Source organism: Hylobates moloch, unplaced genomic scaffold (assembly GCF_009828535.3).
Source record: "Hylobates moloch isolate HMO894 unplaced genomic scaffold, HMol_V3 SCAFFOLD_4, whole genome shotgun sequence".
NCBI classification, from domain to species: Eukaryota; Metazoa; Chordata; class Mammalia; order Primates; family Hylobatidae; genus Hylobates; species Hylobates moloch.
The window spans coordinates 121,822,589-121,850,001 of record NW_026652279.1 but is presented as its reverse complement, the minus strand read 5'-3'; the positions used below and the strand labels follow the sequence as shown (position 1 = coordinate 121,850,001).

At 42.3% G+C, this 27,413-nt stretch overlaps 1 protein-coding gene across 12 annotated transcripts in view; it reads right to left on the bottom strand.

Annotated features, from left to right (window-relative positions):
- The window catches only part of TDRD3 (tudor domain containing 3), a 181,991-nt gene that overhangs the window by 61,868 nt on the left and 92,710 nt on the right, over positions 1–27,413 (bottom strand). For all 12 annotated transcript variants that reach the window (XM_058437965.1, XM_058437964.1, XM_032150984.2 and 9 more), the window contains 3 exons: positions 16,440–16,580; positions 856–1,012; positions 11–136 (listed from right to left, as the gene is read on the bottom strand). In XM_058437965.1, coding sequence (XP_058293948.1) covers positions 11–136; positions 856–1,012; positions 16,440–16,580 — 424 coding nt within the window. The remainder of the gene's footprint in view (positions 1–10; positions 137–855; positions 1,013–16,439; positions 16,581–27,413) is intronic.

Below are 27,413 nucleotides of genomic sequence, written 5' to 3'. Positions count from 1 at the left end.
ATTAGCCTACCTTCCACATTCAAAGTTCCCATTTTAGATTCCAAGAAATCAAATAATGTGCTTGGTGCTGATGGCCTTGCATTTCCCAGGTCTTCTTCATCTTCAGATCTTATTCGCCCCCTGCCTTTTCCTCTACCTTTAGATGTAAAAGCAAGAAATATGAACTGTATATGCAAAAACAAAAAGAGAATATATACTAATATATAACCAACAATAATTTTAAATAAGAATTTTAATTTCTTTTCATATTTTTTGTATAGTCTACATCTTTTAAGTAATTTTTTTAGGTTTTAAAGTAATTATATTAAGTAGCACATTTAATCCTCTAAATAAATGATCTATTCAGAAGTCCAAATTTGTTCATATAAGCTATCTTTTAAGGAAAAATTATAATTTATTCTTTAACCACAGATATTTTTAAAAGAATATAGGACTGGGACTTGAAAAACCACATAACAAACTTGACCATGCAATGATTAAAGAATAACACCAAGTAAATGTAATATTTTTGTTAATTTTTAAAAGCTTAGTCATTTACTCAGGTGGCAGAGTTCTAGAAATAATAGAACCAGTCACATATTTTCTCTATTACTCATAACAACCTTGTTAAATAAGGTACTTTTAGACCCATTTTGTTTTTGTTTTGTTGTTGTTGTCAGACCCATTTTGTACAAAGATGAAGACAATGAGACTGAGACTACAAATGTCTCTATGGTTCCCAAACTGGTGTTCCTTCCACTTACCATAATGTTAAATAAAATTACAGCCTGCACAGAAATAACAGCCTCTGTCAATAACATATATTCCTCTGAAAAGCAAACAATACTATCTGGCACACTGCTTAATAAATTATACCTCTCAGAGGAGGACCCATAACAGGTTTCTGTTTATTGCTTGTAAGAAGTACGTTCAATGCTGCTTCTAAGTTGTTGCCATTATCCATAAGAGCTTGCCTCGATGCTTCCTTACTGAAGCCCATTTCCGTTATGTGCTTCAGAGCTTTCTCATCAACCTGGAAGGAATAAAGAGAAAAGCTGGCTGATAGCCCACAGATAAGGCAAGGCATAAACTTTTAACTATTTACTGTCTTTTAACTAAAAATTACATCTCATGCTTATGTAAAAATGTCATTCTAATACAACATTCTCTTACTGATTTTTTACAACAGGCAAGGAAGAATCTCTATGATATGTGGGGTTGTGCCTTGAGTATTCTCTGACAAGTAACACTGCAAAAGCAATGCACAAAAATAAATTTTATGGTATGTTAGAGTATGGCCTTTGAAAATAATATAGACAGTGAGGAGAAAACTACTTAATGAAAATTTTTCATGGTAAAAAATGGAAATTTTTTGATACTTCTCCATACTAGAAGGGACATGTAATTCATACAGCACCTCTCCAAAAATGTAAAGTATTGAAGCTAACAAAATGATACCCCCCAGTAGCTTTTTTTTTAAACTAGTACTTGAATATTCTAGCTATATTCATTAGCAATACTATCTATGATGCTTTGACAGCTATACCCCAATAGGAAAATCTACTTTACAAATGCCAGAATCCAAATCTCTTTTAAAAATCTAGACCTGAATAGAATTCAAGAACCACTTAAGAAGTGTAAACATATCCTATCAAGAAATTTCTTGAACCAAAGCCAGCTGAGAAAAACCCAACTTTAAATTTTATATATCTAATAGTTAACATGTTCATACATTGTTTTCCTGATTTCTTTAGTTCTTTGTCAATGGTTTCTCTCAGACCTTTGAGCATATATAAGACAGTTCATTTAAAGTCTCTCTAGTTAAGTCCAATGCATGGGCTATTTGAGGTGTGGTTTCTATGGATTTCTCTTTTTCTTGTGAATGGGCTAAACTTTTCTGCTTCTTTGAAGGCTTTGTAATTTTTTGTTGGGAACTGGACATTTTGAATCCTGTAATTAGGTAACTGAAAGTCAGATTGTTCCTCCTCCCCAAGGATTACTACTGTTAACTTGATGAAGTTTACAGTCATCAGTTTGCTTAGTGACTTTTCTGAACTTTTTTCACAAGAAATATATTGCCCATGCCTATGTCCTGAATGGTACTGTCTAGGTTTTCTTCTAGGATTTTTATGGTTTTAGGTCTTACATTTAAGTCTTTAATCCACCTTGAGTTAATTTTTGTATAAGGTGTAAGGAAGGGATCCAGTTTCAGTTTTCTGCATATGGCTAGCCAGTTTTCCCAACAAAATTTATTAAATAGGAAATCCTTTCCCCATTGCTTGTTTTTATCAGGTTTGTCAAAGATCATATGGTTGCAGATGTGTGGTGTTATTTATGAGGCCTCTGTTCTGTTCCATTGGTCTATATATCTGTTTTGGTACCAATATCATGCTGTTTGGGTTACTGTAGCCTTTTAGTATAGTTTGAAGTCACGTAGCATGATGCCTCCAGCTTTGTTCTTTTTGCTTAGGATTGTCTTTGCTATATGGGCTCCTTTTTGGTCCCATTTGAAATTTAAAGTAGTTTTTTCTAATTCTGTGAAGAAAACCAATCGTAGTTTGATGGGGACAGCAATGAATCTATATATTACTTTGGGCAGTATGGCCATTTTCATGATATTGATTCTTCCTATCCGTGAGCATGGAATATTTTTCCATTTGTTTGTATCCTCTCTTATTTCCTTGAGCAATGGTTTGTAGTTCTCCTTGAAGAGGTCCTTCACATCCCTTGTAAGTTGGATTCCTAGGTATTCTCTTTGTAGCAATTGTGAATGGCAGTTCACTCATGATTTGGCTCTCTGTATATTACCGGTGTATAGGAATGCTTGTGATTTTTGCACATTGGCCTTGTATCCTGATAGTTTGCTAAAGTTGCTTATCAGCTTAAGGAGATTTTGAACTGAGACAATGGGGTTTTCTAAATACACAATCATGTCATCTGCAAACAGAGACAACTTGACTTCCTCTCTTCCTATGTGAATACCCTTTATTTCTTTCTGTTGCCTGAATGCCCTGGCCAGAACATCCAATACTATGTTGAATAGGAGTGGTGAGAGAGGGCATCCTTGTCTTGTGCTGGTCTTTCCCTCTACACATTGCTTTAAATGTGTCCCAGAGATTCTGGTACTTTTTGTCTTTGTTCTCATTGGTTTCAAAGAACTTATTTAGTTTGCCTTAATTTTTTTATTTACCCAGCAGTCATTCAGGAGCAGGTTGTTCAGTTTCCACGTATTTGTGCCGTTCTGAGTGAGTTTCTTAATCCTGAGTTTAAATTTCATTGCACTGTGGTCTGATAGATTGCTTGTTATTATTTTCGTTCTTTCGCATTTGCTGAGGAGTGTTTTACTTCCAATTATGTGGTCTATTTTAAAGTATGACGTAGTGCCGAGAAGAATGAATATGCTCTTGATTAGAGGTGGAGAGTTTTGTAGATGTCTATTAGGTCCGCTTGGTCCAGAGCTGAGTTCAAGTCCTGAATATCCTTGTTAATTTTCTGTCTCGATGATCTCATATTGACAGTGGGGTGTTAAAGTCTCCCACTATTATTGTGTGGGAGTCTAAGATCTCTTTGTAGGTATCTAAGAACTTGCTTTATGAATCTGGGTGCTCCTGTATTGGGTGCATACATATTTAGGATAGTTAGCTCTTCTTGCATTGATCCTTTTACCTTTATGTAATGCCCTTGTCTCTTTTGATCTTTGTTGGTTTAAAGCCTGTTTCATCAGACACTAGGATTGCAACCCCTGCATTTTTTCTGCTTGCCATTTGCTTGGTAAATATTCCTCCATCCCCATATTTTGAGCCTATGTGTGTCTCTGCACGTGAGATGGGTCTCCTGAATATAGCACACTGATGGGTCTTGACTCTTTATCCAATTTGCCAGTCTGTGCCTTTTAATTGGGGCATTTAGCCCATTTACATTTAAGGTTCATATTGTTATGTGTGAATGTGATCCTGTCATTATGATACTAGCTGGTTATTTTGCCCTTTAGTTGATGCAGTTTCTTCATAGTGTCGATATGCTTTTTTTTTTGTCTCGTTCTGTCACCCAGGCTGGAGTGCAGTGGTGCAATCTCAGCTCACTACAAACTCTGCCTCCCAGGTTCCAGTGATTATCCTGCCTCAACCTCTCAAGTAACTGGGATTATAGGCATGCACCACAACGCCCAGCTAGTTTTTGTATTTTTAGTAGAGACGGGCTTTCACCATGTTAGCCAGACTGGTCTCAAACTCCTCAAACTCGATCCTGACCTCTTGATCCGCCCACCCTGGCCTCCAAAAGTGCTGGGATTACAGGCGTGAGCCACTGCACTTGGCCAGTGTCAATGTTCTTTACAATTTGGTATGTTTTTGCAGTGGTTGGTACCGGTTGTTCCTTTCCATATATACTGCTTCCTTCAGGAACTCTTGTAAGGCAGGCCTGGTGGTGATAAAATCTCTCAGCATTTTCTTGTCTGTAAAGGATTTTATTTCTCCTTTGCTTTTGAAGCTTAGTTTGGCTGGTATGAAAATCTGGATATGAAATTCTTAAAGGAGACTCTTAAGAATGTTGAATAGTGGCCCCCACTCTTCTGGCTTGTAGGGTTTCTGCAGAGAGATGTGCTATTAGTCTAATGGGTTTCCCTTTGAGGGTAACCCGACCTTTCTCTCTGGCTTCCCTTAACATTTTTTCCTTCATTTCAACCTTGGTGAATCTGATGATTATGTGTCTTGGGGTTGCTCTTCTTGAGGAGTATTTTTGTGGTGTTCTCTGTATTTTCTGAATTTGAATGTTGGCCTGTCTTGCTAGGTTGGGGAAGTTCTCCCAGATAATATCCTGAAGTGTGTTTTCCAACTTGGTTCCATTCTCCCTGTTACTTTCGGGTACACCAATCAAATGTAGGTTTGGTCTTTTCACATAGTCCCATATTTCTTGGAGGCTTTCATTGTTCCTTTTCATTCTTTTTTCTCTAATCTTGTCTTCCCACTTTATTTCACTAAGTTGATCTTCAATCTCTGATATCCTTTCTTCCACTTTATCAATTCGGCTATTGATACTTGTGTATGCTTCACGAAGTTCTCGTGCTGTGTTTTTCAATTCCATCAGGTCATTTATGTTCTTCTCTAAACTAGTTATTCCAGTTAGCAATTCCTCTAACCTTTTTTCAAGGTTCTTAGCTTCCTTGCATTGGGTTAGAACATGCTCCTTTAGTTAAGAAGCACTGTGCTGAGAGATCTGCTGCTTGCTTCAGAGCCAGCAGGCAGGAATGTTTATGTCTGCTGAAGCTGTGCCCACAGCTGCCCCTTCCCCCAGTTTCTCTGTCCCAGGGAGATGGGAGTTTTATCTATAATCCCCTGACTGAGGCTGCTGCCTTTCTTTCACAAATGCCCTCCCCAGAGAGGAAGAATCTAGAGAGGCAGTCTGGCTACAGCAGATTTGCCGAGCTGTGGTGGACTCTGCCCAGTGCAAACTTCCCGGTGGCTCTGTTTACACTGTAAGGGGAAAACTGCCTACTAAAGCCTCAGTAAAGGCAGACACCCCTCTCCCCAACCAAGCTCAAGCATCCCAGGTCAACTTCAGACTGTGGTGCTGGCAGCGAGAATTTCAAGCCAGTGGATCTTAGCTTGTTGGGCTCTGTGGGGGTGGGATCCACTGAGCTAGACCACTTGGCGCCCTGGCTTCAGCCCCCTTTCCAGCAGAGTGAACAGTTCTGTCTCGCTGGCATTCCAGGCGTCACTGGGGTATGAAAAAATAACTCCTGCAGCTAGCTTAGTGTCTGCCCAAAAGGCCATCGGTTTTGTGCTGGAAACCCAGGGTCCTGGTGGTGTGAGCACCCAAGGGAATCTCCTGGTCTGCAGGTTGTGAAGACTGTGGGAAAAGCACAGTATCTGGGCCAAAGTGCACTATTCCTCACAGCACAATACCTCATGGCTTATCTTGGCTATGGGAGAGAGTTCCCCGACCCCTTGTGCTTCCCAGGTGAGGCAACACCCCAACCTGCTTCTGCTCGCCCTCCATGGGCTGCACACACTGTCTAACCAGTTCCAATGAGATGAGCCGGGTACCTCAGTGGGAAATGCAGAAATCACCTGCCTTCTGCCTTAATCTCGCTAGGAGCTGCAAGCCGGAGCTGTTCCTATTCAGCCATCTTGCCAGCCACCACCAAATCAAATATTTTTTAAAGGAAAGGTAAAAGCTGTAATGCTTTTTAGTTCACGTGACTTTAATCTTTAAGAAACAAAATGTCTTAAGGATGGTAAAATGCAAGTGTCATCAAAATGCAAATATGTGGTCTAAATCATACAAGTCAGATACGAGGTTTGCTAAATGTTTCAAGGTTTTAAACTGCCTGCTTTATAGACAGGCAAGGCCTGGGACACATGGAGTTAGATGCTGGAAAGTCAGACCTTATCTGCACTTTTGTCTGGGTCCTAGGCTCCATAGCTGGCATACAATTAAAACTGCTTACTAACCAGGTTTTTCACCAAAAGTAAAAGTTGCTAAGAGTTTACATTGCAACATGTATCTGAGACCACTAAACAGTTTTACAAGCAAGGTGTATAAAAACAGTAACTTTTTTTAGTAAAAGATTATTAGAAAGCATGAAAATGTAAATTTTGCCCAGGTATGAGTGATTATCTCATATTTGTTAAGATAAAGCTAGAGATAATTAAGCAAGTTATAAAAAGATTTTTAAAATTCTAAAATTTTAAAAATTAATCTTGCAAAAATGCACAAACATTAACTAAATTCAAAAAAGTATTATATGATCTTTTCATAAATTGAGCATTGAAATAAGAGCACAGCAAGGTTTTCTTCTGATGCCAATCTGCCCTTTAGCAAAAAGCATTATAAAAAGTTTGTAAAGATTTCATTTATGGTCAAACTGGTTAAGATTAGATGGAACCGTTTTCGTTTAAACCAATTGGGGTTAACATTAATAAACTAATGCAAGGGTACAATTTGGCTTTCAACAGGATTTTCATATAATAGTAAAGGCTAATGAAAGGCTTTTGCCTTTTGAGTTATCATTTTGGCAAAATAAATAATTTGTAGCAATATGGAATTCTATTTCATAACACCGAGTGTTTTAAGCCCTCCAACATTTAGCAGCCTTCCCAAAATCAAACTTCAAGTTTCAAAATTTTCTTTCCTGATACCTTGCTTTCTGGATGGTTCAGAGGGCCCCTGAAACACCCAGAGAAGAGGTAAACAGGATTGTTTGGCATGTTTAGTTACATTAGATTGCCAAAATGATGTGCAATCTTCTTTAAGTTATATTTTGGTGAATAATACTAATATATGTTCCAATATTGTATGGAATTTCTAAAAGTCGCATGTCTAATTATGTCCTATTAATCATAATTAAGGTTGTCAAGTTATTGTAAACCACAGATAACTAAACTTTATCAGTCATGTTTTTAACTGTAACTACCCTGGAAATGTCATTTGCAGACAATTCTTGTCTTGCTTTGTTCCTTCTCAAAAGATAGGTTACAATCAAGCTATACAACTTTAACAGGTGCTCTCAAATGCAGGATTCTAATAGCTTTGAAAACTGTAACACTGGAATAGAGAAAAAGGTACAGGACTCATGAAGAACTGAAATGTTCACAAGTATCAAGCAAAACAGAAATTAACTAAATGGACTAAACTCAGAAAGCTAAAGGAACCTTTTTTATTTTTCTTAGAATATTGATGATCCTTGTTTTTCTTTCAGAATCAAGGAAACTTATTTTGAACTATTTATGGCCTTTAATAATTGAATAAGGTATACTCCTGTGAACAAAGTTTGGAGCATGTTTGTTTCTCTCTGCCTGGTTCCTCTAGAATTTAAAAACTTTCTCTTAATTTACCACAATATAGTAGTTTGCATCAGTTCAATAAGAATCCATTTTCCTTTGCAATAGGACACAATTAGAAAAACTGGTTATTTTATCAAGGCTTTGACGGAAGGATATGCTTCCCTTTAAGAAGTCAATCTCAACTTGCAGAGACAATAAAATTCCCATGGAGAGAACTGGCCTCATACCTATATATATAATCCTGTACAGGGTTCCTGACCTGTGGTCAGTAAAGAATGTCACTTTCTAACAGGACCAGGAGCTCCCAGTTTATCTTGGGGCCTTTAGAGGAGAAGATCACCCAACTCACAGGTATTTGAAGATACAAACCCATGGCTGAGCTCAGCTTTAGAAGATCTTATCTGAGGTTCCTTGTGGAACAGAGTTCCATCAAAGACAATCCAAAAGGCCTACACAGAAATAATCATTCTTGCTGCACTTTATGCAAATAATCAGGCCAAGTATAAGACTAAAGTTTATTCTACAAAAAACACAGTCCTATCATAATTTGTTTTTACCAAAAATAAGGACTAGAGAGAGAAAAATTATGATCCAAAGCTTACACATTTGTCATTAAATTCCAGTCTCATTAATTGTTTTTTAGTTTATTTTGCTGACATTTTAGACTAACCCTGCTTATTCCTGTGAATCAAGTGGTGATCTCTTGCAGCTTGGAAGAAACAAAAAGGCATGGGTAATGTAAAAATCTGGATCAATATCCTAGTTCTGGACAATTATCCTGCAAATTTTGTCAGGTAATGAAAGTGAGTAGGGTGCCCATAACCCAGAGGTTCATTTGGGAAGATAAAACTAAGGATCTTCATAGAACCACAAAAGGAAATTCTGTATCTTAGCAAGTAAAATTTTAGATGGAAATTATGTACTACACAACACTTGCGGGAATTGCTATACTCACTCTACTATTTGCAGTAGGGTTATACACGTTACCACCTTCAAACTGGAATATCAGACAGAGAGTTTCCACTGCTATAGTATTTTGTGTAATTATTATCCTGATAGTAGGAATAATAGTTACCAACAAAAAAGAAGCATGAACATTTTACTATCACTGAGTCTGCTAGAACTTTATTGGGTTTGGTAACATGTCACACCCTGGCTATGCAAATAAGGTTTGAAGGAAAGAGATTTTATATAAGAAAGGATCTTGTATAGTAAGTACTTGTCCTAAAGAGAATAGTTGGTTGTTTAAAAGAGGGATGTTCAGGACAAGTCAGAAGGTTTAAGCATTTTGTGGATGGTTTGGAGAAGTCATAAAATGATTTTATGGATCGTAAACACTTGTCCTAAAAAGAATCTTTGATTGTTTAAAAACAAGGATGTTTAGGACAAGTAGGAAAGTTTAAGCATGTCTTAGATGGTCTGTGGAAGTCACAGAGGAATTAATAATTGCAGAAAAGATTTAGCCAAGGTTAACACTGAAGTTACTCTAGCCATCCAAATCCAATGCCACTTATCCCAAAAGGAATGTTGCATTTATATTAGTGTTTCAGCAACATTTGGTGGAGGCAAACCAGTATTACAACCCATCGGAATGGCTGACAGCAATCAAACTCCAAATGGTGCTGTAGACAGAACAACGCATGGACACACCTTTCTTCTGAGGACCTTTAGATTGACCCTAGGAGGAGCCCTAGCTGTTGTTCCGTACACAATGCCTCTTTTCAGCAGGAAGTAGCCAAAAGAGTCATCGTCCAACACCCCCTAACAGCAGTTAGAGTTACCACTCCAGAGCGGGGAATGATACAGGAGTTAAGAAGAAATTACTTAGGCAGATAGTGAGTGTCTATTCCAGTAAGAACAAATCTCTGCCCTTTCCATGATGGAAAATGTGCAATATAATAAACCTGCCAACAGGTAGCTGGCTGATCACCCCAAGGAATAGTCAGTGGCCATAGCCAGGTCAGCCTTGGTGAGTGGAGGTCCATGTTGCTGAGCCCATGCGTAACCTCCCTCCCTCCCACCATGGCCACTTTGTTCATGGGCACATTGGGATATAATAGGTGTGGCTGGAACAGAGGCTGAGGTGGTGTCCACAGAATGGGTCATCCTATCCACTTGATTACTAAAATCCTCCTCTGCTGAGGTCACCTCACCCATTGGTTAGCACTCACATGGGATGCAAATATCTTCACAGTTTTTGACCACTCAGAGTGGTCCATCAACATACCTCTTTCCCAAATTTCTTTGTCACCAATTTTCCAATCATGCTTCTTCCAAGTCCCTGATCATCCAGCCAAACCATTGGCTACAGCCCATGAATCAGTATATAGTCGCACATCTCGCCATTTCTCCTTAAATGCAAAGTGCACAACTAGGTGCACTGCTTGAAGTTCTGCCCACTGGGAAGATTACCCTTCATTGCTATCATTCAGAAATCTCTTAGAAAGGGGCTGTAGGCTGCGGCTGTCCCCTTTTGGTGGTGCCTGCATATTGTGCAGAACCCTCTGTGAACCAGGCCCCAGTCTTCTCTCTCTGTCAACTGATCATAGGGACTCCCCATGAGGCCACTGGTGCAGGCTCGGGGAGACAAGGCAGGGTAGCAGGAGTGGAGACCATAGACTTTTTCTTTTTTTTTTTTTTTGAGATGGAGTCTCGCTCTGTTACCCAGGCTGGAGTGCAGTGGTGCGATCTCGGCTCACTGCAAGCTCCGCCTCCCGGGTTCATGCCATTCTCCTGCCTCAGCCTCTCCGAGTAGCTGGGACTACAGGCGCCCACCACCTCGCCCGGCTAATTTTTTGTATTTTTAGTAGAGACGGGGTTTCACCGTGGTCCCAATCTCCTGACCTCGTGATCCGCCCACCTCAGCCTCCCAAAGTGCTGGGATTACAGGCGTGAGCCACCGTGCCCGGCCGTCCATGGATATTTGAGCCACTTCCTCTTGTAACTTACTTGTGCCTTCAGGACCTGCTCAAGCCCAATCACATGTACCACTTCCATTTGATGATGGAATGCTGCTGTGCATGAGCCATTTTATGGTGAGATAGGTCAGAAAGCACCCAGTTCATGATAGGCAGTTCAGGTTGCATGGTGACTTGATGACCCATAGTCAAATGTTCAGTTTCCACCAAAACCCAGTAACAGGCCAAGAGCCGTCTCTCAAAAAAAGAGCAGTTATCCACAGAAGACGGCAGGGCCTTGCTCCAAAATCCTAGAGGCTTCTGCTGTGATTCACCTATGGGGGCCTGCGAAAGGCTCCAACTAGCATCTGTGCCACTGACACCTCAAGCACCATTGGATCTGGTGGGTCATATGGCCCAAGTGGCAGAGCAGCTTGCACAGCAGCCTGGACCTGTTGCAGAGCCTTCTCCTGTTCTGGACCCCACTCAAAACTGGCAGCCTTTTGGGTCACTCGATAAATCCGCCAGAGTAACACATCCAAATGAGGAATGTGTTGCCTCCAAAATCCAAATAGGCCCACTAGGCATTGTGCCTCTTTCTTGGTTATAGGAGGGGCCAAATGCAGCAACTTATCCTTCACCTTAGAACGAGTATCTCAACACGCCCCACACCACTGGACCCCTAGAAATTTTACTGAGGCAGAACATCCCTGAATTTTAATCAGATTTATTTCCCATCCTCTGGCATGCAAATATCTCACCAATAAGCCCACTGTGTTTGCTACTTCATGCTTACTGGATCCAATCAGCATATGTCATCACTGTAAGAGACCAGTGTGATATCTTGCAGAAGTGAAAAGTGATCAAGTTCTCTCTGAATACAATAATGACACAAAGCCAGTGAGTTGATATACCCCTGAAGAAGGACAGTAAAGGTATATTTCTGGCCTTGCCAGCTGAAGGCAAATTGCTTCGGGTGGACCTTATGGACCAGAATGGAGAAAAGGGCATTTGCCAAGCCAATGACTACATACCAGGTACCAGGAGATGTGTTAATTTGCTCAAGCAATGAAACCACATCCGGTACAGCAGCTGCAACTGGAGTCACCACTTGATAATCCACTGTAATTCTCCAAGATCTATCTGTCTTCTGCACAGGCCAAATAGGAGAGTTGAATGGGGATGTGGTGGGAATCACCACCCCTGTGTCTTTCAGGTCCTTGATGGTGGCACTAATCTCTGCAGTCCCTCCAGGGATGCAATATTGTTTTTGATTTACTATTTTTCTAGGTAGAGGCAGCTCTAATGGCTTCCATTTGGCCTTTTCCACCATAATCACCCTCACCCTACCAGTCAGGGAGCCAGTGTGAGGGTTCTGCCAGCTGCTAAGTATGTCTATTCCAATTATGCATTCTGGCACTGGGGAAATGACCACAGGATGAGTCTGGGTACCCACTGGACCCACTGTACTTTGGACCTGAGCTAAAACTCCATCAATTTCCTGATCTCCATAAGCCCCTACTTTAATTGAAGGACCACAATGACATTTTGGGTCCCCTGGAATCAACATCAGCTGAGCCAGTTTCCAGTAGTCCCCAAAACACTTAATCATTTCTCTTTCCCCAATGCACAGTTACTCTGGTAAAAGGCTGGAGGTGTCCTTGGGGAAGGATAGGAGAAAGATTCACTGCATAAATTGTCGGTGGGGTCTTTCCTCAAGGGGACCCAGCCTCCCCTTCATTCAAGGGATTCTGGGTCTGTAAACTGGCTGAAAATTGAATGAGGGGCCACAAATCTCTACTTTCATAATTGAAATTAGTCTTTTGTCCATTAGATCTAGAAGCTTTCTGCTTGTCTAAATTAAGCAGGAATGCAGTAGGCTTCCTATCAATATCACATCTAGGAACACCATGATTAATTAGCCAATGCCAGAGCGCTACATAAGTCAGAATATTCTGATTGCCGTTTTGCCTCTACTGTCCACTACAGTAGCTATGCTTAACCTTGCCTTTGATGGTTGAGTGCCACCACTTGGCCCCTGCTACCTTGGGATCCAATTATTCCCATTGTAGTTAAATTTTGTAGTTGAGTGACTGCGGTTCACACTGTTAGCTCTGACATACAGAGAAAAGCAATTACAGGGCATCTTCAAAGATGCCTGTGCTGCCCTCACAAATCTATTTTGCAAGGTGTTGGTCAAGGATATATCTTCTGGACCCTCCTAGCTGGAATGAGTAGGTCTACAGAGACTAATCCACTCCACCATCCCAATCTCCCTAAGCCATTGTATCCCTTCCTCTACATTAAGCCAAGGGAGATCAGGCATTTCCAGCTCACTCACAGTGGGCCATCCTTTAATCCACATTTCAGCTAATCAAGCAAATCAATTATTAGCCTTTTTTTAACCCCCCCAAGCTGCAATATTAAATGCAGAGTCCCTACTTAGCAGGCCTGAATCAATAAATTCAGCCTGATACAACTCTATGTTGCTTCCACCATTATCCCACACCCTTAATATACATTCCCATGTCTGCTCTTCAGATTTCTGTTTATATAAATTAGAAAACTCAAACCATTACTGGGGATGGGGAAGCTGTTTCTTCTAGCAAAGAAAATTCATCAGAGTTTACAAACTCAGTGTCCCCAGCTTCATCAGGCTCCACCCACACATCCCCATTCCAAGCTACAAGGTCCTACTCTTTTCCAATCAATGCCCTCACTTTAAAAGTAAACACCTGGCAAGGCTGTGCATGCACCTTTCATTTCATGTCAGCCACTAACATGATAACAGCCTGTGTCTGTTTTTCCAAAATTTCAGCTTTTTCTCCACAGGAGATAATGAGAGATAGGACTAGCTGGATTTCCTAGGCTGACTAAGAATTCCTAAGCCTAGCTGGGGAAGGTGACTGCACCCACCTTTAAACACGGAGCTTAGCTCATACCCGACCAATCAGGTAGTAAAGACAGCTCACTAAAATGCTAATTAGGCAAAAACAGGAAGTAAAGAAATAGCCAATCATCTATCACCTGAGAGCACAGGGGGAGGGACAATGATCAGGATCTAAACCCAGGCATTCAAGCTGGCAATGACAACCCCCTTTGGGTCCCCTCCCATTTTATGGGAGCTCTGTTTTCACTCTATTGAATCTTGCAATTGCACACTCTTCTGGTCCATGTTTGTTATGGCTCAAGCTGAGCTTTCGCTTGCTGTCCACCACTGCTGCTCACTGCCGTCCCAGACCCGCCGTTGACTTCCACCCCTCCGGATCCAGCAGGGTATCCACTGAGTTTCTGATCCAGTGGGGTGCCAGCTGCTGCTCCCAATCAGGCTAAAGACTTGCCATTGTTCCTGTATGGCTAAGTCCCCGGTTCGTCCTAATTGAGCTGAACACTAGTTACTGGATTCCACGGTTTTCTTCTGTGACCCACCACTTCTAATAGAGCTATAACACTGCATGGCCCAAGGTTCCATTCCTTAGAATCCATGAGGCCAAGAATGCCAGGTCAGAGAACAAGCGGCTTGCTGCCATCTTGGAAGCAGCCCACCACCATCTTGGGAGCTCTAAGAACAAGGACCCTCCAGTAACAATAAGACTCTTACTCAGGGCAATCTTAGCAGATTTGAGGCTCAATATCTGCTTCTGAAGCCAGGAGATAGGATGCCTGAGTTCTTCATTTTCTTTCATCACTTTGTCCATCGAACTTAGAAGCAACCAACCAGTTTCATTATGTTCCTTGGTTCTCCACATATGGTCAAAGGTATTATGTATAGAGTCACTAAACTCCTTGCCTCTCACGAGTGATAAATCAAAAACAGCAAATGCATTTATTTTGCATAACTCTCTAAAAAGTTCATGTGAAGGATTATCAGTGTTCTCCACACTATTAGAAGTAGAGTCCACAGCAGTTTTGGATCTAATCATGTTAAGGGGCCAACTCCAAAAATTCCAAATCTAATGAAAGAAATACATCCTTAATATTTTGTTCCTCTAGAACCACTCCTGGTACCAAAATCTGTATTAGGGTTCTCTAGAGGGACAAAACTAATGGAACATATATATATATATGTATATGGGAGTTTAACTCACAAGGTCCCACAATAGACCATCTGCAGGCTGCGGAGCAAGGAGAGCCAGTCTGAGTTCCAAAACTGAAGAACTTGAAGTCTGATGTTTGAGGTTAGGAAGCATCCAGCACAGGAGAAAGATGTAGGCTGGGAGGCTAGGCCAGTCTGTCTTTTCACATTTTTCTACCTGTTTATATTGTAGCCATACTGGTAGGTGATTAGATTGTGCCCACCCAGATTAAGGGTGGGTCTGCCTTTCTCAGGTCACTGACTCAAATGTTAATTTCCTTTGGCAACACCCTCACAGACACACTCAGGATCAATACTTTGTATTCTTCAATCCAATCAAGTTGACACTCCATATTAGCCATCACAGCCACAGGATTAGAAACTATGGTTTAGGAGTTATGCAGCTGGAGGCTACAAGATTCTGACCCTCCACAAACTGCTCCTAAGATCAGTGCTCTTGGCTCACTGGCTTCCCCCACCCACCAACTTGTCCTTAAAAACTTTTATCCCACTGGGCATGGTGGCTCACGCCTGTAATCCCAGCACCTTGGGAGGCCAAAGAAGCAGGTGGATCGCCTGAGGTCAGGAGTTCGAAACCAGTTTTACCAATATGGTGAAACCCTGTCTCTACTAAAAATACAAGAAATTAGCTGGGTGTGGTGGCAGGTGCCTATAATCCCAGCTACTCAAGAGGCTGAGAGAGGAGAATCACTTGAACCCAGGAGGCAGAGGCTGCAGTGAGCCAAGATTGAGCCATTGCACTCCAGCCTAGGCAACAAGAGTGAAATGCCATCTCAAAAAAAAAAAAAAAAAACAAAACAAACCTCTGATCCCTGAATGATCACTGAGACTGATTTGAGTAATAATAAAACTCCAGTCTCTCATGATAGCTGGCTCTGCATGAATTACTCTTTCTCTATTGCAATTCCCCTGTCCTGATAAATCAGCTCTATTTAGGCAGTGGGTAAGGTGAATCCATTTAGCAGTTACATAACACTAAGGAGAAAGCCAAGAAATCATGGAAATACCCACAAATGCTCTAATATTGTTATACTGCTGAATTTACCAACACTTGTAACCATCTACTTCTGAACTTCTTGTTATATGAAATAATAAACCTCCATGGTTTAAGCTGTTTTTTACCCTAAAGACAAAAATCAACCAAAGTCATTCAACCTCTAAAGGCAGAGGAAAATGAATTTTTGCAAACATCCTTAGATCTAAGAACACTGCAGCATGCCAGAAATATGTTTAACTCCACTCATTTATCTTAAAAATTCAAGAATATTTTGCAATTGGGTCCACATAATACATATGCTTGTTTCACAATATTCTTCCCAAAGAGCAGTAGAAAACAAAACAAAATCACTTTAGACAAAATTTGACAAAAGATGTGGGGAAGGTGGGGAAGCACAGGAAAATGTATGTTGTTGATGCATCATCTTTTGATGGCTTTTTATCAATCCATTCCAAAATATATTATTAGGACATTAGTAATTTAAGTGAGATAGAGGTTTTAAGTAAATTATTTTTCAAACAATCCAAATTTTTCATGATTTAATTGTAATCCTTAATGAAAGCCTTCAAGAGTTATAACATCTATCCATAATACATTGCACAAACTCAGTGGTGGTGGTAAGAAAGAATAAAAGAATCATTTAAAGAAATAACACTTTAAATTTGTGGTTAGTTCTTTAGCCTTACCAGTTCTCTATAGACACCTTCATGTCTTCCCTCTGATTTGGTTGACTTTTCTTTCTGTAAAACTTCCCTATTTCGGTTACCAGCAGCATTCATATTGAGATTACTTCTAGCACCACCACCACCTCCTCCAAATGTCTTGGTCTTTAGATAAGAGAAAGATAAAAGAGAGGTATGTAAACAGCATTTAAAAATAGCTCTAAAAACTAAGCTATGACTAAAAACAACTGAAGTAATTAAAAGTTTCCTAATTATGTTTTACATGAAAAAATAAAATATTAACTTATTCCTTTTGCATAGCAAAAATATCTACTAGTCACAATCTCTTTTATTCACAAATCCAGGCCAGGCAATAAAAATAATTACATGATTTGTGAATAAAAGAGAAGTCATGAAAATAAGTGTACAACTATAGAGAAGAAAATACTACAAGCATTATGAAGACTACTTGTTAAAATGATTTTAGGGTAAAATACTTGACTACTGTCTTGAGAGTTGGGTTCTAAATCCAGCTACCAGGCAAGGTTATCTTTAGAATCATTAAAATTATGTCCATAGTTCAGTATTATGATTGCACAATCTTAGTAAACAAGTTTGAACATTAGATTAAAACTCTCATTACTAATTTATTATTTACATTAATCATGTAATATGTCATTTCTTACCAACTGCATATAAAAGCTTTTAAGTCTGTATTTCTTATTTGGCCTGTCTTTTTTGAATAAATATATATGTGACATTAAATTTGAAAATTTGATTTTATCTTATTTTTGTTTTTCAAAACTATTAGGAAAAGATTAGGACATAAATAATGTTGGTTTGGGAAGACACAAATTCATAACTGAAAAGCATCGCCAGTTGTTACCTGTACAGTATGAAACATTTGGTTGTACAATATTTTTATAGTTTTTGTTTTTGTTTTTTGAGACAGGTTCTCATTCTGTCACCTAGACTGGAGTGCAGTGGCGCAATCTCAGCTCACCACAACCTCCGCCCCCCAGGCTCAAGTGATTATCCTGCCTCAGCCTCCTCAGCAGCCGGGATTACAGGCATGTGCCACTACCACTCGGCTAATTTTTGTATTTTTAGTAGAGATGGGGTTTCACCATGTTGGCCAGGCTGGTCTCGAACTCCTGACCTGAGATGATCCACCCACCTTGCCCTCCCAAAGAGCTGAGATTACAGGCATGAGCCATCGTGCCTGGGAAATATTTTTATAGTTCTCATGGATATAATAAAAGAAGAAACTAAAACAATTTTTATTAGAGACAATGACCAATATTTTTAAATATATTTTAAAATGATTACAGTAAGGAAACATCTTAGATATAAATTATATATAACATAATAACATTAGAAAATTATTTGAAACAGAAGAAAATACAAAGAAGTATACATGAAAACTTTTTTTAAATGTTGGATGAGCACTAATGGATAACATATTAAGTATCTCTATTAGGTAGCTGATAAACTACAGTATTTACATTTAACTCAAATCAAAATTAAAACCACATCTTCAGTTACCAAAGATTCATTACTAGATTCATTCAATTTTGGGTTTATGGAATCCCAGCGAAAAAAAAAAATATTTGAAATGCCTTCATAGTCATTACTTGTGTAACTAGAAAAACGTATTTATTAATGTGATACAAAATTTATTAGACTAGGAGGCAAGGTAGCACAGTGAAGCACATAGGCTTTGTAACTAGACAAGGCTGGGACTTATCTTCACCCAGCCACTATCTTTAGCCTTCAGGCAAGTCACTTAACTTCCACCTTCCACAGAGCCTCAGGTTTTTGATCTTTAAAACTGGGATTAGAAAACCTACCTCATTGGGATATTTGGAGAATTAAATGACATCATTGATACGAAGTGATTATCTCAGTAGCTGGCACATGGCAAACACTCAATAACAGATGGTATTTACTATTTTGGTTAATATACTAGAACAAAGTTACCTGAAAAATCTAGAATCTCACCTGTTCCAAATTAAATATATTTCCAAAATTTACATCCCATAATTCCAAAAGTATTTTTCCCTTTGGTGCCAGTGAAATAGTCCCATCTTCTGGATGCATTTACTTATACTTTTCTTTCCATTTTATGGATTAAGGAATAGGATAAGCAGCATTTTCAGAGTTGCTTTTTACTGCTCTAAAATAGTTACTACTCACTCATATAAATATGTAGAACCATCACAACCTAAACATTACCCATAAGGTAACTGGTGTTGCCCTTTATGAGCAACATCTTTTTGCTCATATTACATGAATTAGGCATCCATGAGATCATCATGACTGTGAAACTCAAGTGGGCCTTAATGCTGTCTAGCAATCTTACCATATTTCCCTAGTGCACACATATACCTAATCTTCTAGACCACTATTTCACACATTCTCCTCACTTCTCAAACCACCTTCTCATGTCACTGTTGACCATGCTTACTTCCTTATTAAAAAAAAAAAAAACTGAAATAATCATTAAAGAACTCACATAGATTTTGACCACATCAACCCACACACTGTTGGTACATGCATGGTTATACTTTATCTTAACCCCATATGGTTTATCATACCACCAACCATATACATGTTAAGAGGAATGAGGATGGAATAAACAACTTCCTCGATTCCATATTAATTCTAAGTCCTCATCTTATATAACTTTTCAATTGCCTTTGATAAGTTTAACACTTCCTTCTCCATAATGTATTTTCTGCATTGTCTGTTTTTATCCTGTTACTGGTCACACCTTGGCTAGTTCCACTTCTGCCATCTAGGCTCTAAGTTCAAATTGAAGTGTTACAGGGTTCATTCCTTAGCTTTTTCTGTTCTCTATCAACACTCATTCCTTTGGTGATCTCATTTGGCCTCATAATTTTCAATACCATCCGTATGTCTACAACTCTCAAGTGCATGTATCTATTTTAAAGCTTACTCTTCAGTCTTACTGTCTATTAAACATTATTACTACATGCATGTCTGATAAGTACCTCGATATTCACATGTTCAAAATGGAGCACCAGATCTTCCTCCCCTCACACCTGCTCCACTCCAGGCTTCTTCATTTCAAGGCAAGCAACTCTAACCTGCCAATTTCTCTGGGTAAAACTCTTAGATTCATTCTTTTTTTTTTTTTTTTTTTTTTTTTTTGAGATGGAGTTTTGCTCTTGTTGCCCAGGCTGGAGTGCAATAGCAGTCTCAGCTCACCGCAACCTCTGCCTCCCGGGTTCAAGCGATTCTCCTGCCTCAGCCTCCCGAGTAGCTGGGATTATAGGCATGCGCCACCACGCCCAGCTAATGGTGTATTTTTAGTAGAGACGGGGTTTCTCCATATTGGTCAGGCTGGTCTCAAACTCCTGACCTCAGGTGATCTGCCCACCTCAGCCTCCCAAAGTGCTGGGATTATAGGCGTGAGCCACTGTGCCTGGCTAGATTCATTCTTGATACCACATCTTCTCTTGTACCCTATATCCAATCTCAGTAACCCTAATGGCTCCTTCAAAATTCCAGAATCTGACCACTCTGCACTACCTACACAACTGCTATATTTGTCCAAGCCATCATCATTTTTTTTAAATCCTAGATTATTTCAATAATTCTCTACTTGTTGGTTTCCAATTTTCCTTCTCTGCAACCAAGTCTGAACACAGCAGCTACAATTACTCTTTTAGAATATAGGTCAGCTGTGCTCAAAACATTCCAAAGGCTCCCATTTCTCCTTGAATGAAGTACAATGTCTTTACACTAGTTTACAGGGCCCTACATAAGGTAACCTCCATTATCTCTCTTGACTTTATCTTCTACTACTTGTCCCTCTGCTCTCTCTGCTTCCTCTGGCCACTCTGCTGTTTCTCTGTGCTCCTGCTTTAGAGCCTTTGCCATGGCTTTTCCTTCTGCCTGGAATACTCTTGCTCAGATAACCAAGTAGTTAATTCTTGTACCTCCTTCAAGTCTTGGCTCAGCTCTCACTATCTTGAGGACTAAACAGACTATTATATTTAAAATTGCAATCTGCTTATTTAGTATGCTTATATTACTATGATTCAGATCTTCTAAGTTACATCGATTGAGTCCTACAATTATCACTGGATAACCTTGGACAAGTCCCAAGTTTTGTTTGTTAGTTTTGAGCCTCCATAAATTCTCTCATATATAAATTGAGATGTTTTCATGTCTGCTGTAAAAAAACAAAAAAACAAAAAAAAAAACTAAGATGCTTTATCAAATATTTATTGGAAAATATAATATCAATTGTGATAACAAAAAGCAGCACATTATAATAGGTTAACTATGCTCCAGTAAATAGACAGCTGTAATTGCATCCAACAAAATCCTCGGTAGAAAAGTTCATTTGAGATAAATGTAAATCAAAAGAACATCTTTCTATAATCATTTTAAAAATATATATTCTCAATATCTTCTGAAACTCCATAATTTTATGTATTTCTGGAAAAAAATAAATATATTTCATGCAAATTATATAAAATGTATTAATTTAAGAAATGGTAAAACTGTTTTTTTAAAAGTATGCCTTGGATAGAGGAAAAAGTAAAGAATAGCAATAGTCACGTTTACTGAGAGCTTTGAGCAAGAGTGTTATGATTTGTGCCAAGTGTTAGGTAACATGGGGTACCTTAAAATGGCGCCGTACCTTAAGATGGGGCCAGTTCCGGGTTCTTCTCCCCTCCTTGACTGGGCACTGTCTGAACCCGCCAAAGGAGGGCCAATCAGAAAGAAGCATCTCCCGCCTTCCCTTGGGCCCGCCCCTAGCCCAATCCACGTAGGCCCAAGGGATATCAAACCCAGCACACCAGCAGCCCTCTCTTTCTTCTCTTCCTTCTCCTTCCATGGTGCCGCTCGACACCTCCAATAAAGATCTCTTGACCGCGACTGGTGTAGTTTGGTCTCCGCCCAGCCCCTTTCATTGGTGCCGTGACTCGGATCGGGACTCCCCACCCCCCTCAGTGGGACCCCGATCCCTTTCGGGCTCAGTCCAGACCCCGGCCGGTCTTCGCTCATTTTCCTGTTCGCCGACCTCTACGCCCAACACCGGCCTCATCTCGGTAAGTCTCCCCTTCCAGTGTCCGACACCAGTCGACCGGCTCCTGCCTCGGCTGCCCACACAGCTGCCGTAAATCCTATTTTAGACTCAGCCTCCAGGGAGCAGGGTTCCCTCCTTTTCCTCCTCACTCGCCAGGCCTGGGCCCCTTCCCCTTTCTCGCTCCGAAAATCCTGGTACCAGGTGGCCCACGGCCCTCAGCCTCCTAGAGGCCCTCAGTCCTTTCGTTTCGGTGACAACCGACTCGAAGGGTCTGACTCACAGCATGGTCATTGGCTGGTAGGGGATGCCCTGCCCAGCCCTTTGCCATATATTTCCGTAAACCCCCTCTTCTCATAATGGGAGCCTCTGCATCCCTGCCAGCCAACTCTCCCTTACAATGCCTTTTAAATAACTTATCAGCCCTTGGTTTGGCTGCTGCTCTCAAACCTACACACCTCATTAAATTGTGCACTCAAAACTGGCCCACCTACCCCTAGACAACCAAAACAGATGGTCCACTTATGGGTCCTTTGATCCCAACCTTCTCCGGGATCTCTACAACTATTGTGAGCGAACAGGAAAATGGGCAGAGATCCCCTACATTCATGGCTTCTTTCTTCTACAGGACAAACCCAACCTCTGCCTCCCTTGCAAGCCGCAACACCTTATAGCTGCTCTCAAGCTACCAACCTCTCCTCCCACTCCTGACTTTGACCCGGCCGACGAACCCCCCCCCCATACTACCACCCTCCACCTCATCTTCCGGTCGCCGCTCAACCAGTAGCTGCCCGACCCCCCCACGCCCCTGCCCCCTCTTCCAGTACCTCCCCCCCACATTGCCTTCGCCCTCAACCTCTTCCTCCCCATCTTTTTTCCAGGTCACACCTTCCCGTCCTTGCACCCCTCAGGGAGGTTGCAGGGGTGGAGGGCATTGTCCGTGTCCATGCTCCTTTTTCTATGGCCGATTTGTCTCAAATTGAAAAACGCTTAGCCTCTTATACCTCTAACTCTGCCTCCTACATCAAAGAGTTTCAATATCTCCTACAAGCTTATAGTCTCACTTTCCACGATATCTACATGATCCTCCCTAACACCCTTCTCCCTAAAGAGCGCCGGCGGGTCTGGGAGCAGGCCCGCACCTATGCCGATGAGGTCCATCAGACAACCCCCGCCCTACCACTAGGTGCACAGGCAGTCCCTGAACAAGAGCCTAATTGGGACTACAACACCCCAAACGGCATTGCCGCCAGAGACCACTTCACCACCTGCCTAATAACTGGACTGCGCAAGGCAGCCCAAAAGGCTGTTAATTTTGAAAAACTCCATGAAATAGTACAAGAAAAACATGAAAACCCGTCTGCCTTCCTTGACTGCCTTACACAGGCGCTCCAACAATACACCAACATAGACCCAGAGGCCCCGATGGCAGGCAGCTCCTCATGTCTCATTTTTTTGCACAGAGCTTTCCTGACATCAGGGCCAAACTTAAAAAGTTAGACAGAGGCCCCTTCACTCCACAGACCGAGATCTTAGCAACGGCATTCAAGGTTTATCACAACCGAGATGAGAAGGCCAGGAGGCAAAAGTACCAAATGTTGGCCCAAGCTCTCCAAGCCTCTCCTCGGTCCGCCACAGGGTCACATGGCCGTAAATCGCCCTCCGCCCACCCTCAATGTCAGCCACCTGGGCCCTGTTTTAAATGCGGTAAGGAAGGACATTGGGTCTGAGGGTGCCCAAATCCCAGGCCCCCCAGCCGGCCCTGTCCAAAATGCCACCAGCCTGGCCATTGGGCCGTGGATTGCCCTGGTCCCCAAAGGGGGGGCCAGGTCCACCCTCAGCCCAAACCCTGATCTTCTAGGACTGGCCGTTGAAGACTGACGGGGCCTTGGGACTCCTTTCCTGACTCAGATCATCACTTCACAGGAGCCCAGGGTCTAACGGTGGATGGGCGTCCCATCATCTTCCTCCTTGATCCCGGGGCTACTTTCTCAGTCTTGCGAGAGTTTTGGGGTGCCACTTCCCTTTTTGGATCTCCTATAGTCGGGGTTGGAGGTCAAACCATTCGCCCCAGAGCCACTCCTCCCTTATCTTGCTCCCTCTCAGGCCACATTTTTTCTCACAGGTTCCTTGTCATGCCTCAATGCCCCCTCCCTTTATTGGGAAAGGACATCCTCTCCAAGTTCAAAACCTCAATCACCTTCCACCCTATAACCTCCTCAAACTCCACATCCCTCATTGCTCTGGTAGCTAGTTCCATCGACCAGACTTCTGCTCCCGTTCCGCCTCCACTCCCACTATGCGTCAACCCCTCGGTTTGGGATACCACCACCCCCTCATTGGCACAATGTACTCCCATACAAATCCTCCTCAAAAACCCCAACCACTTCCCCTGCCAGCCTCAATACCCTCTTCCTGCCTCAAGCCTATGAGGAGTACAACCCATAATCTCAGACCTTTTAAGGAAAGGATTCCTCAGGCCAACCCACTCTCCATTTAATACCCCCATTCTAGCTGTTAAGAAACCTAATGGCAAGTTCCGTCTTGTCCAAGACCTTAGACTTATTACTGAGGCCGTAAAGCCAATCCATCCTTTAGTCCCTAACCCCCACACTCTCCTCTCCTCTATTCCACCCGACGCTACTCATTTTTCGGTTGTAGACTTTAAAGATGACTTTTTCACCATTCCCCTTTCCCCTCAATCACAAGACCTCTTTGCCTTCACTTGGACAGACCTGGATACTCTACAATCACAGCAACTAACATGGAAAGTCCTCCCTCAGGGGTTTCGAGACAGCCCCCATATCTTTGGTCAAACCCTCGCCTCAGATCTAAAATAGCTCCGCCTTCCCCAGTCCACCCTTTTACAATATGTAGATGATCTTCTCCTGTGCAGCCCTTCTCTGGCTGTCTCCCAAACCAACACCGCTTCCCTTCTCAACTTCCTTGCGGATAAAGGGTACCAAGTGTCCCCCCTTAAAGTCCAACTCTCCTCAACACAGGTTACCTATTTAGGAGTCCTCCTCTCCCACAACTCAAAGGCCATCACCTTAGACCAAAAGTGCTTTATCCGAAGCCTCCCCGTCCCCAAAACCAAACAAGAACTTCTTTCATTCTTAGGGCTTGCAGGTTATTTCAGAACGTGGATTCCCAATAACTCCCTCCTAGCGAGACCACTTTATGAGCTCTCCTGAGGAGCCCCATCTGAACCCCTAGACACCGCCATCCAACAACCCTTTCACGCACTCCAACGAGCCCTACTGAAGGCTCCGGCCCTACACCTGCCAAACCTTCAAAAACCTTTCATCCTCTACGTTCATGAACACCACGGCCTACCTCTAGGAGTCCTGGGACAAATTCAGGGACCCACGTTTGCTGCAATAGCATACTTATCCAAACAACTAGACCCTACTGTGCAGGGATGGGCTCCCTGCCTCTGGGCCTTAGCAGCAGCTTACCTCTTACTACTGGAATCAAAAAAACTCACTTTTGGGGCAAACATTGCCATCACCTCTCCCCATCAACTTAAAGACCTCCTCACATATAAGAGCCTGCAGACCCTTCCCCCCGCTGCATACTGTCACTCCTAGTCTCATTTCTACGAGACCCCACAATCTCCTTTCAATCGTGCGCTCCTCTCAACCCCGCTACTCTCTTGCCAATCGCTCATCATCCCCCTCAACACAATTGTATTGAGTCCTAGTTGACACCTTTTCCAGATGGGTTGAAGCCTTCCCAACTACCAATAAGAGGGCAAGTACAGTTGCTTCCATCCTACTATCTGAAATTATCCTGCAGTTCGGAATCCCCTCTTCCCTCCAAACTGACAATGGCCCCGAGTTCACCTCCCAAATCTCTTGAAACATAGCAACTGCCTCAACATTCCTTGGCACTTCCACATCCCCTACCACCCTCAATCCTCCAGAAAAGTCAAGCGGACTAACCGTACCCTTAAAGAAACCCTAACCAAACTCACCCTAGAATTACACCTAGACTGGGTAAAATTACTACCTACAGCCCTGTTCAAATTCCGGGTGCTCCCAAAAAAGCCCACCCTTCTGTCTCCCTTTGAGATCATGTATGGCCGACCTGCACTCCCACCAGGTATCAGTCCCACCTCTTGGACGGCCCCACAACACATTAGCTATCCCCTCCTGTCCTTCATCCGGTGTGAGCTGTGGAAGCGACAGGAGTGCCTGTTGCCCGATACTACCCGCAGTCACCAGTCCTTTCCCCTTAAACCAGGGGAGTGGGTGTTTTACTCTCCACCCAGCCCTACTACATCTGTCTCCCTAGTCCCTAAGTGGAAAGGGCCTCTCCAAATTATACACTGCACTCCCATGGCCACTAGATTCCAAGAATCACCAGGACGTCTAACTTCTTGGCTTCACATTTCCAGGTTGAAACCGACTACCAACCCGGACCACACGAAGAACCAAACTGCTTATGCCCCGCTCTCATGCATCTCCTAAGTCCTCTTCTCTGGCTTACCACCTCTCACATCTTTACACTTTCCTCCGCCGGCGGGCCCTCTTCCCAGCCCTATTATCTCTTCACAGTTAAAGAGTCATACAACATTCACAGGAGGACACACACCAACTACATCAGCCCCACGGTGGATCTTCCCCTTCCCAGGCTCACTATGATAGAAAACGGCTGGGACCCTCTCTTCCACATGTTCCACTTCGCCATCTGGCTCCCACATCAACAAACACACCCCCTTCCTATATTATACCACTAAAAACAATGCCTCCTCCTGAGCCATACATATCGACAACCCCGCCAACCCGGTCTGGGGCCAGTCAGTTACAGGAGGCATATATCCCAGCAATGCCTGGGCATATCCAACTCAAACCATAACTATTTCCCGTTCCCTCAAAACTGAGTATCCATCTCTAACCAAACCTTTAACCAGCTTCTCCTCAGAAACTACCAGCTCCTAGCGACTTGTGAAGACACGGCAGACTCCAGAGACAGTCTCACACCATGCTGACCTCTTAAACGGCCAACGACTGGCAACAGATACCCAGGATTGGAGGGGGGAGGGGGTAGGCCTGCCCTCGCACCCTAAATTAACTACCATCTTCTTTTCTCTTCGGGCAGACCAAACTCTACCCCTAGTACCCTAGATGGCTACAGCAAGCCGATTCTACCAATTCTTAAACACCCTTCACTCAGACAGCTGGCTCATCGCCAACCATCCCTGTCCCTCAACTGGCTCACGGCACTGGAGTATCTATACCTACAAGGAACATTCATGGACTTTACATCTAATGAAGTCTTCATATATAGCACCCTATTGCTTGGCCTCATACTCATACTGTACCCCATGCACAACCCTGACAGTTCTCCCTGTGCCACCTCCCCACAGCACCCCCACTCAGCAAGAAGCAGCCAGATGAACCATGATGCCCATTTTCCCCCATTTAAGAAAACAAAAAGGGAGGAATGTTAGGTAACATGGGGTAGCTTAAAATGGCGCCGTACCTTAAGATGAGGCTGGTTCCGGGTTCTTCTCCCCTCCTTGACCGGGCACTGTCTGAATCCGCCAAAGGAGGGCCAATCAGAAAGAAGCATCTCCCGCCCTCCCTTGGGCCCGCCCCTAGCCCAATCCACGTAGGCCCAAGGGATATAAAACCCAGCACACCAGCAGCCCTCTCTTTCTTCTCTTCCTTCTCCTTGCGTGGTGCCACTCAATACCTCCAATAAAGATCTCTTGACCGTGACCGGTGTAGTTTGGTCTCCGCCCAGCCCCTTTCACCAAGTAGCAGTAGTATTAGCTCTAAATGTTTTAATTCTCACATACGAAGTAGGTACCATTATTATCTCCGAGTTTCACAGATGAAAAAAATAAAAAACAGGGGATACAAAAAGCTGAGTAACCATCTAAAGGTGTCAGCAGGATATGCTTCCAGCCTGTGATTCCAGAGCTTGTG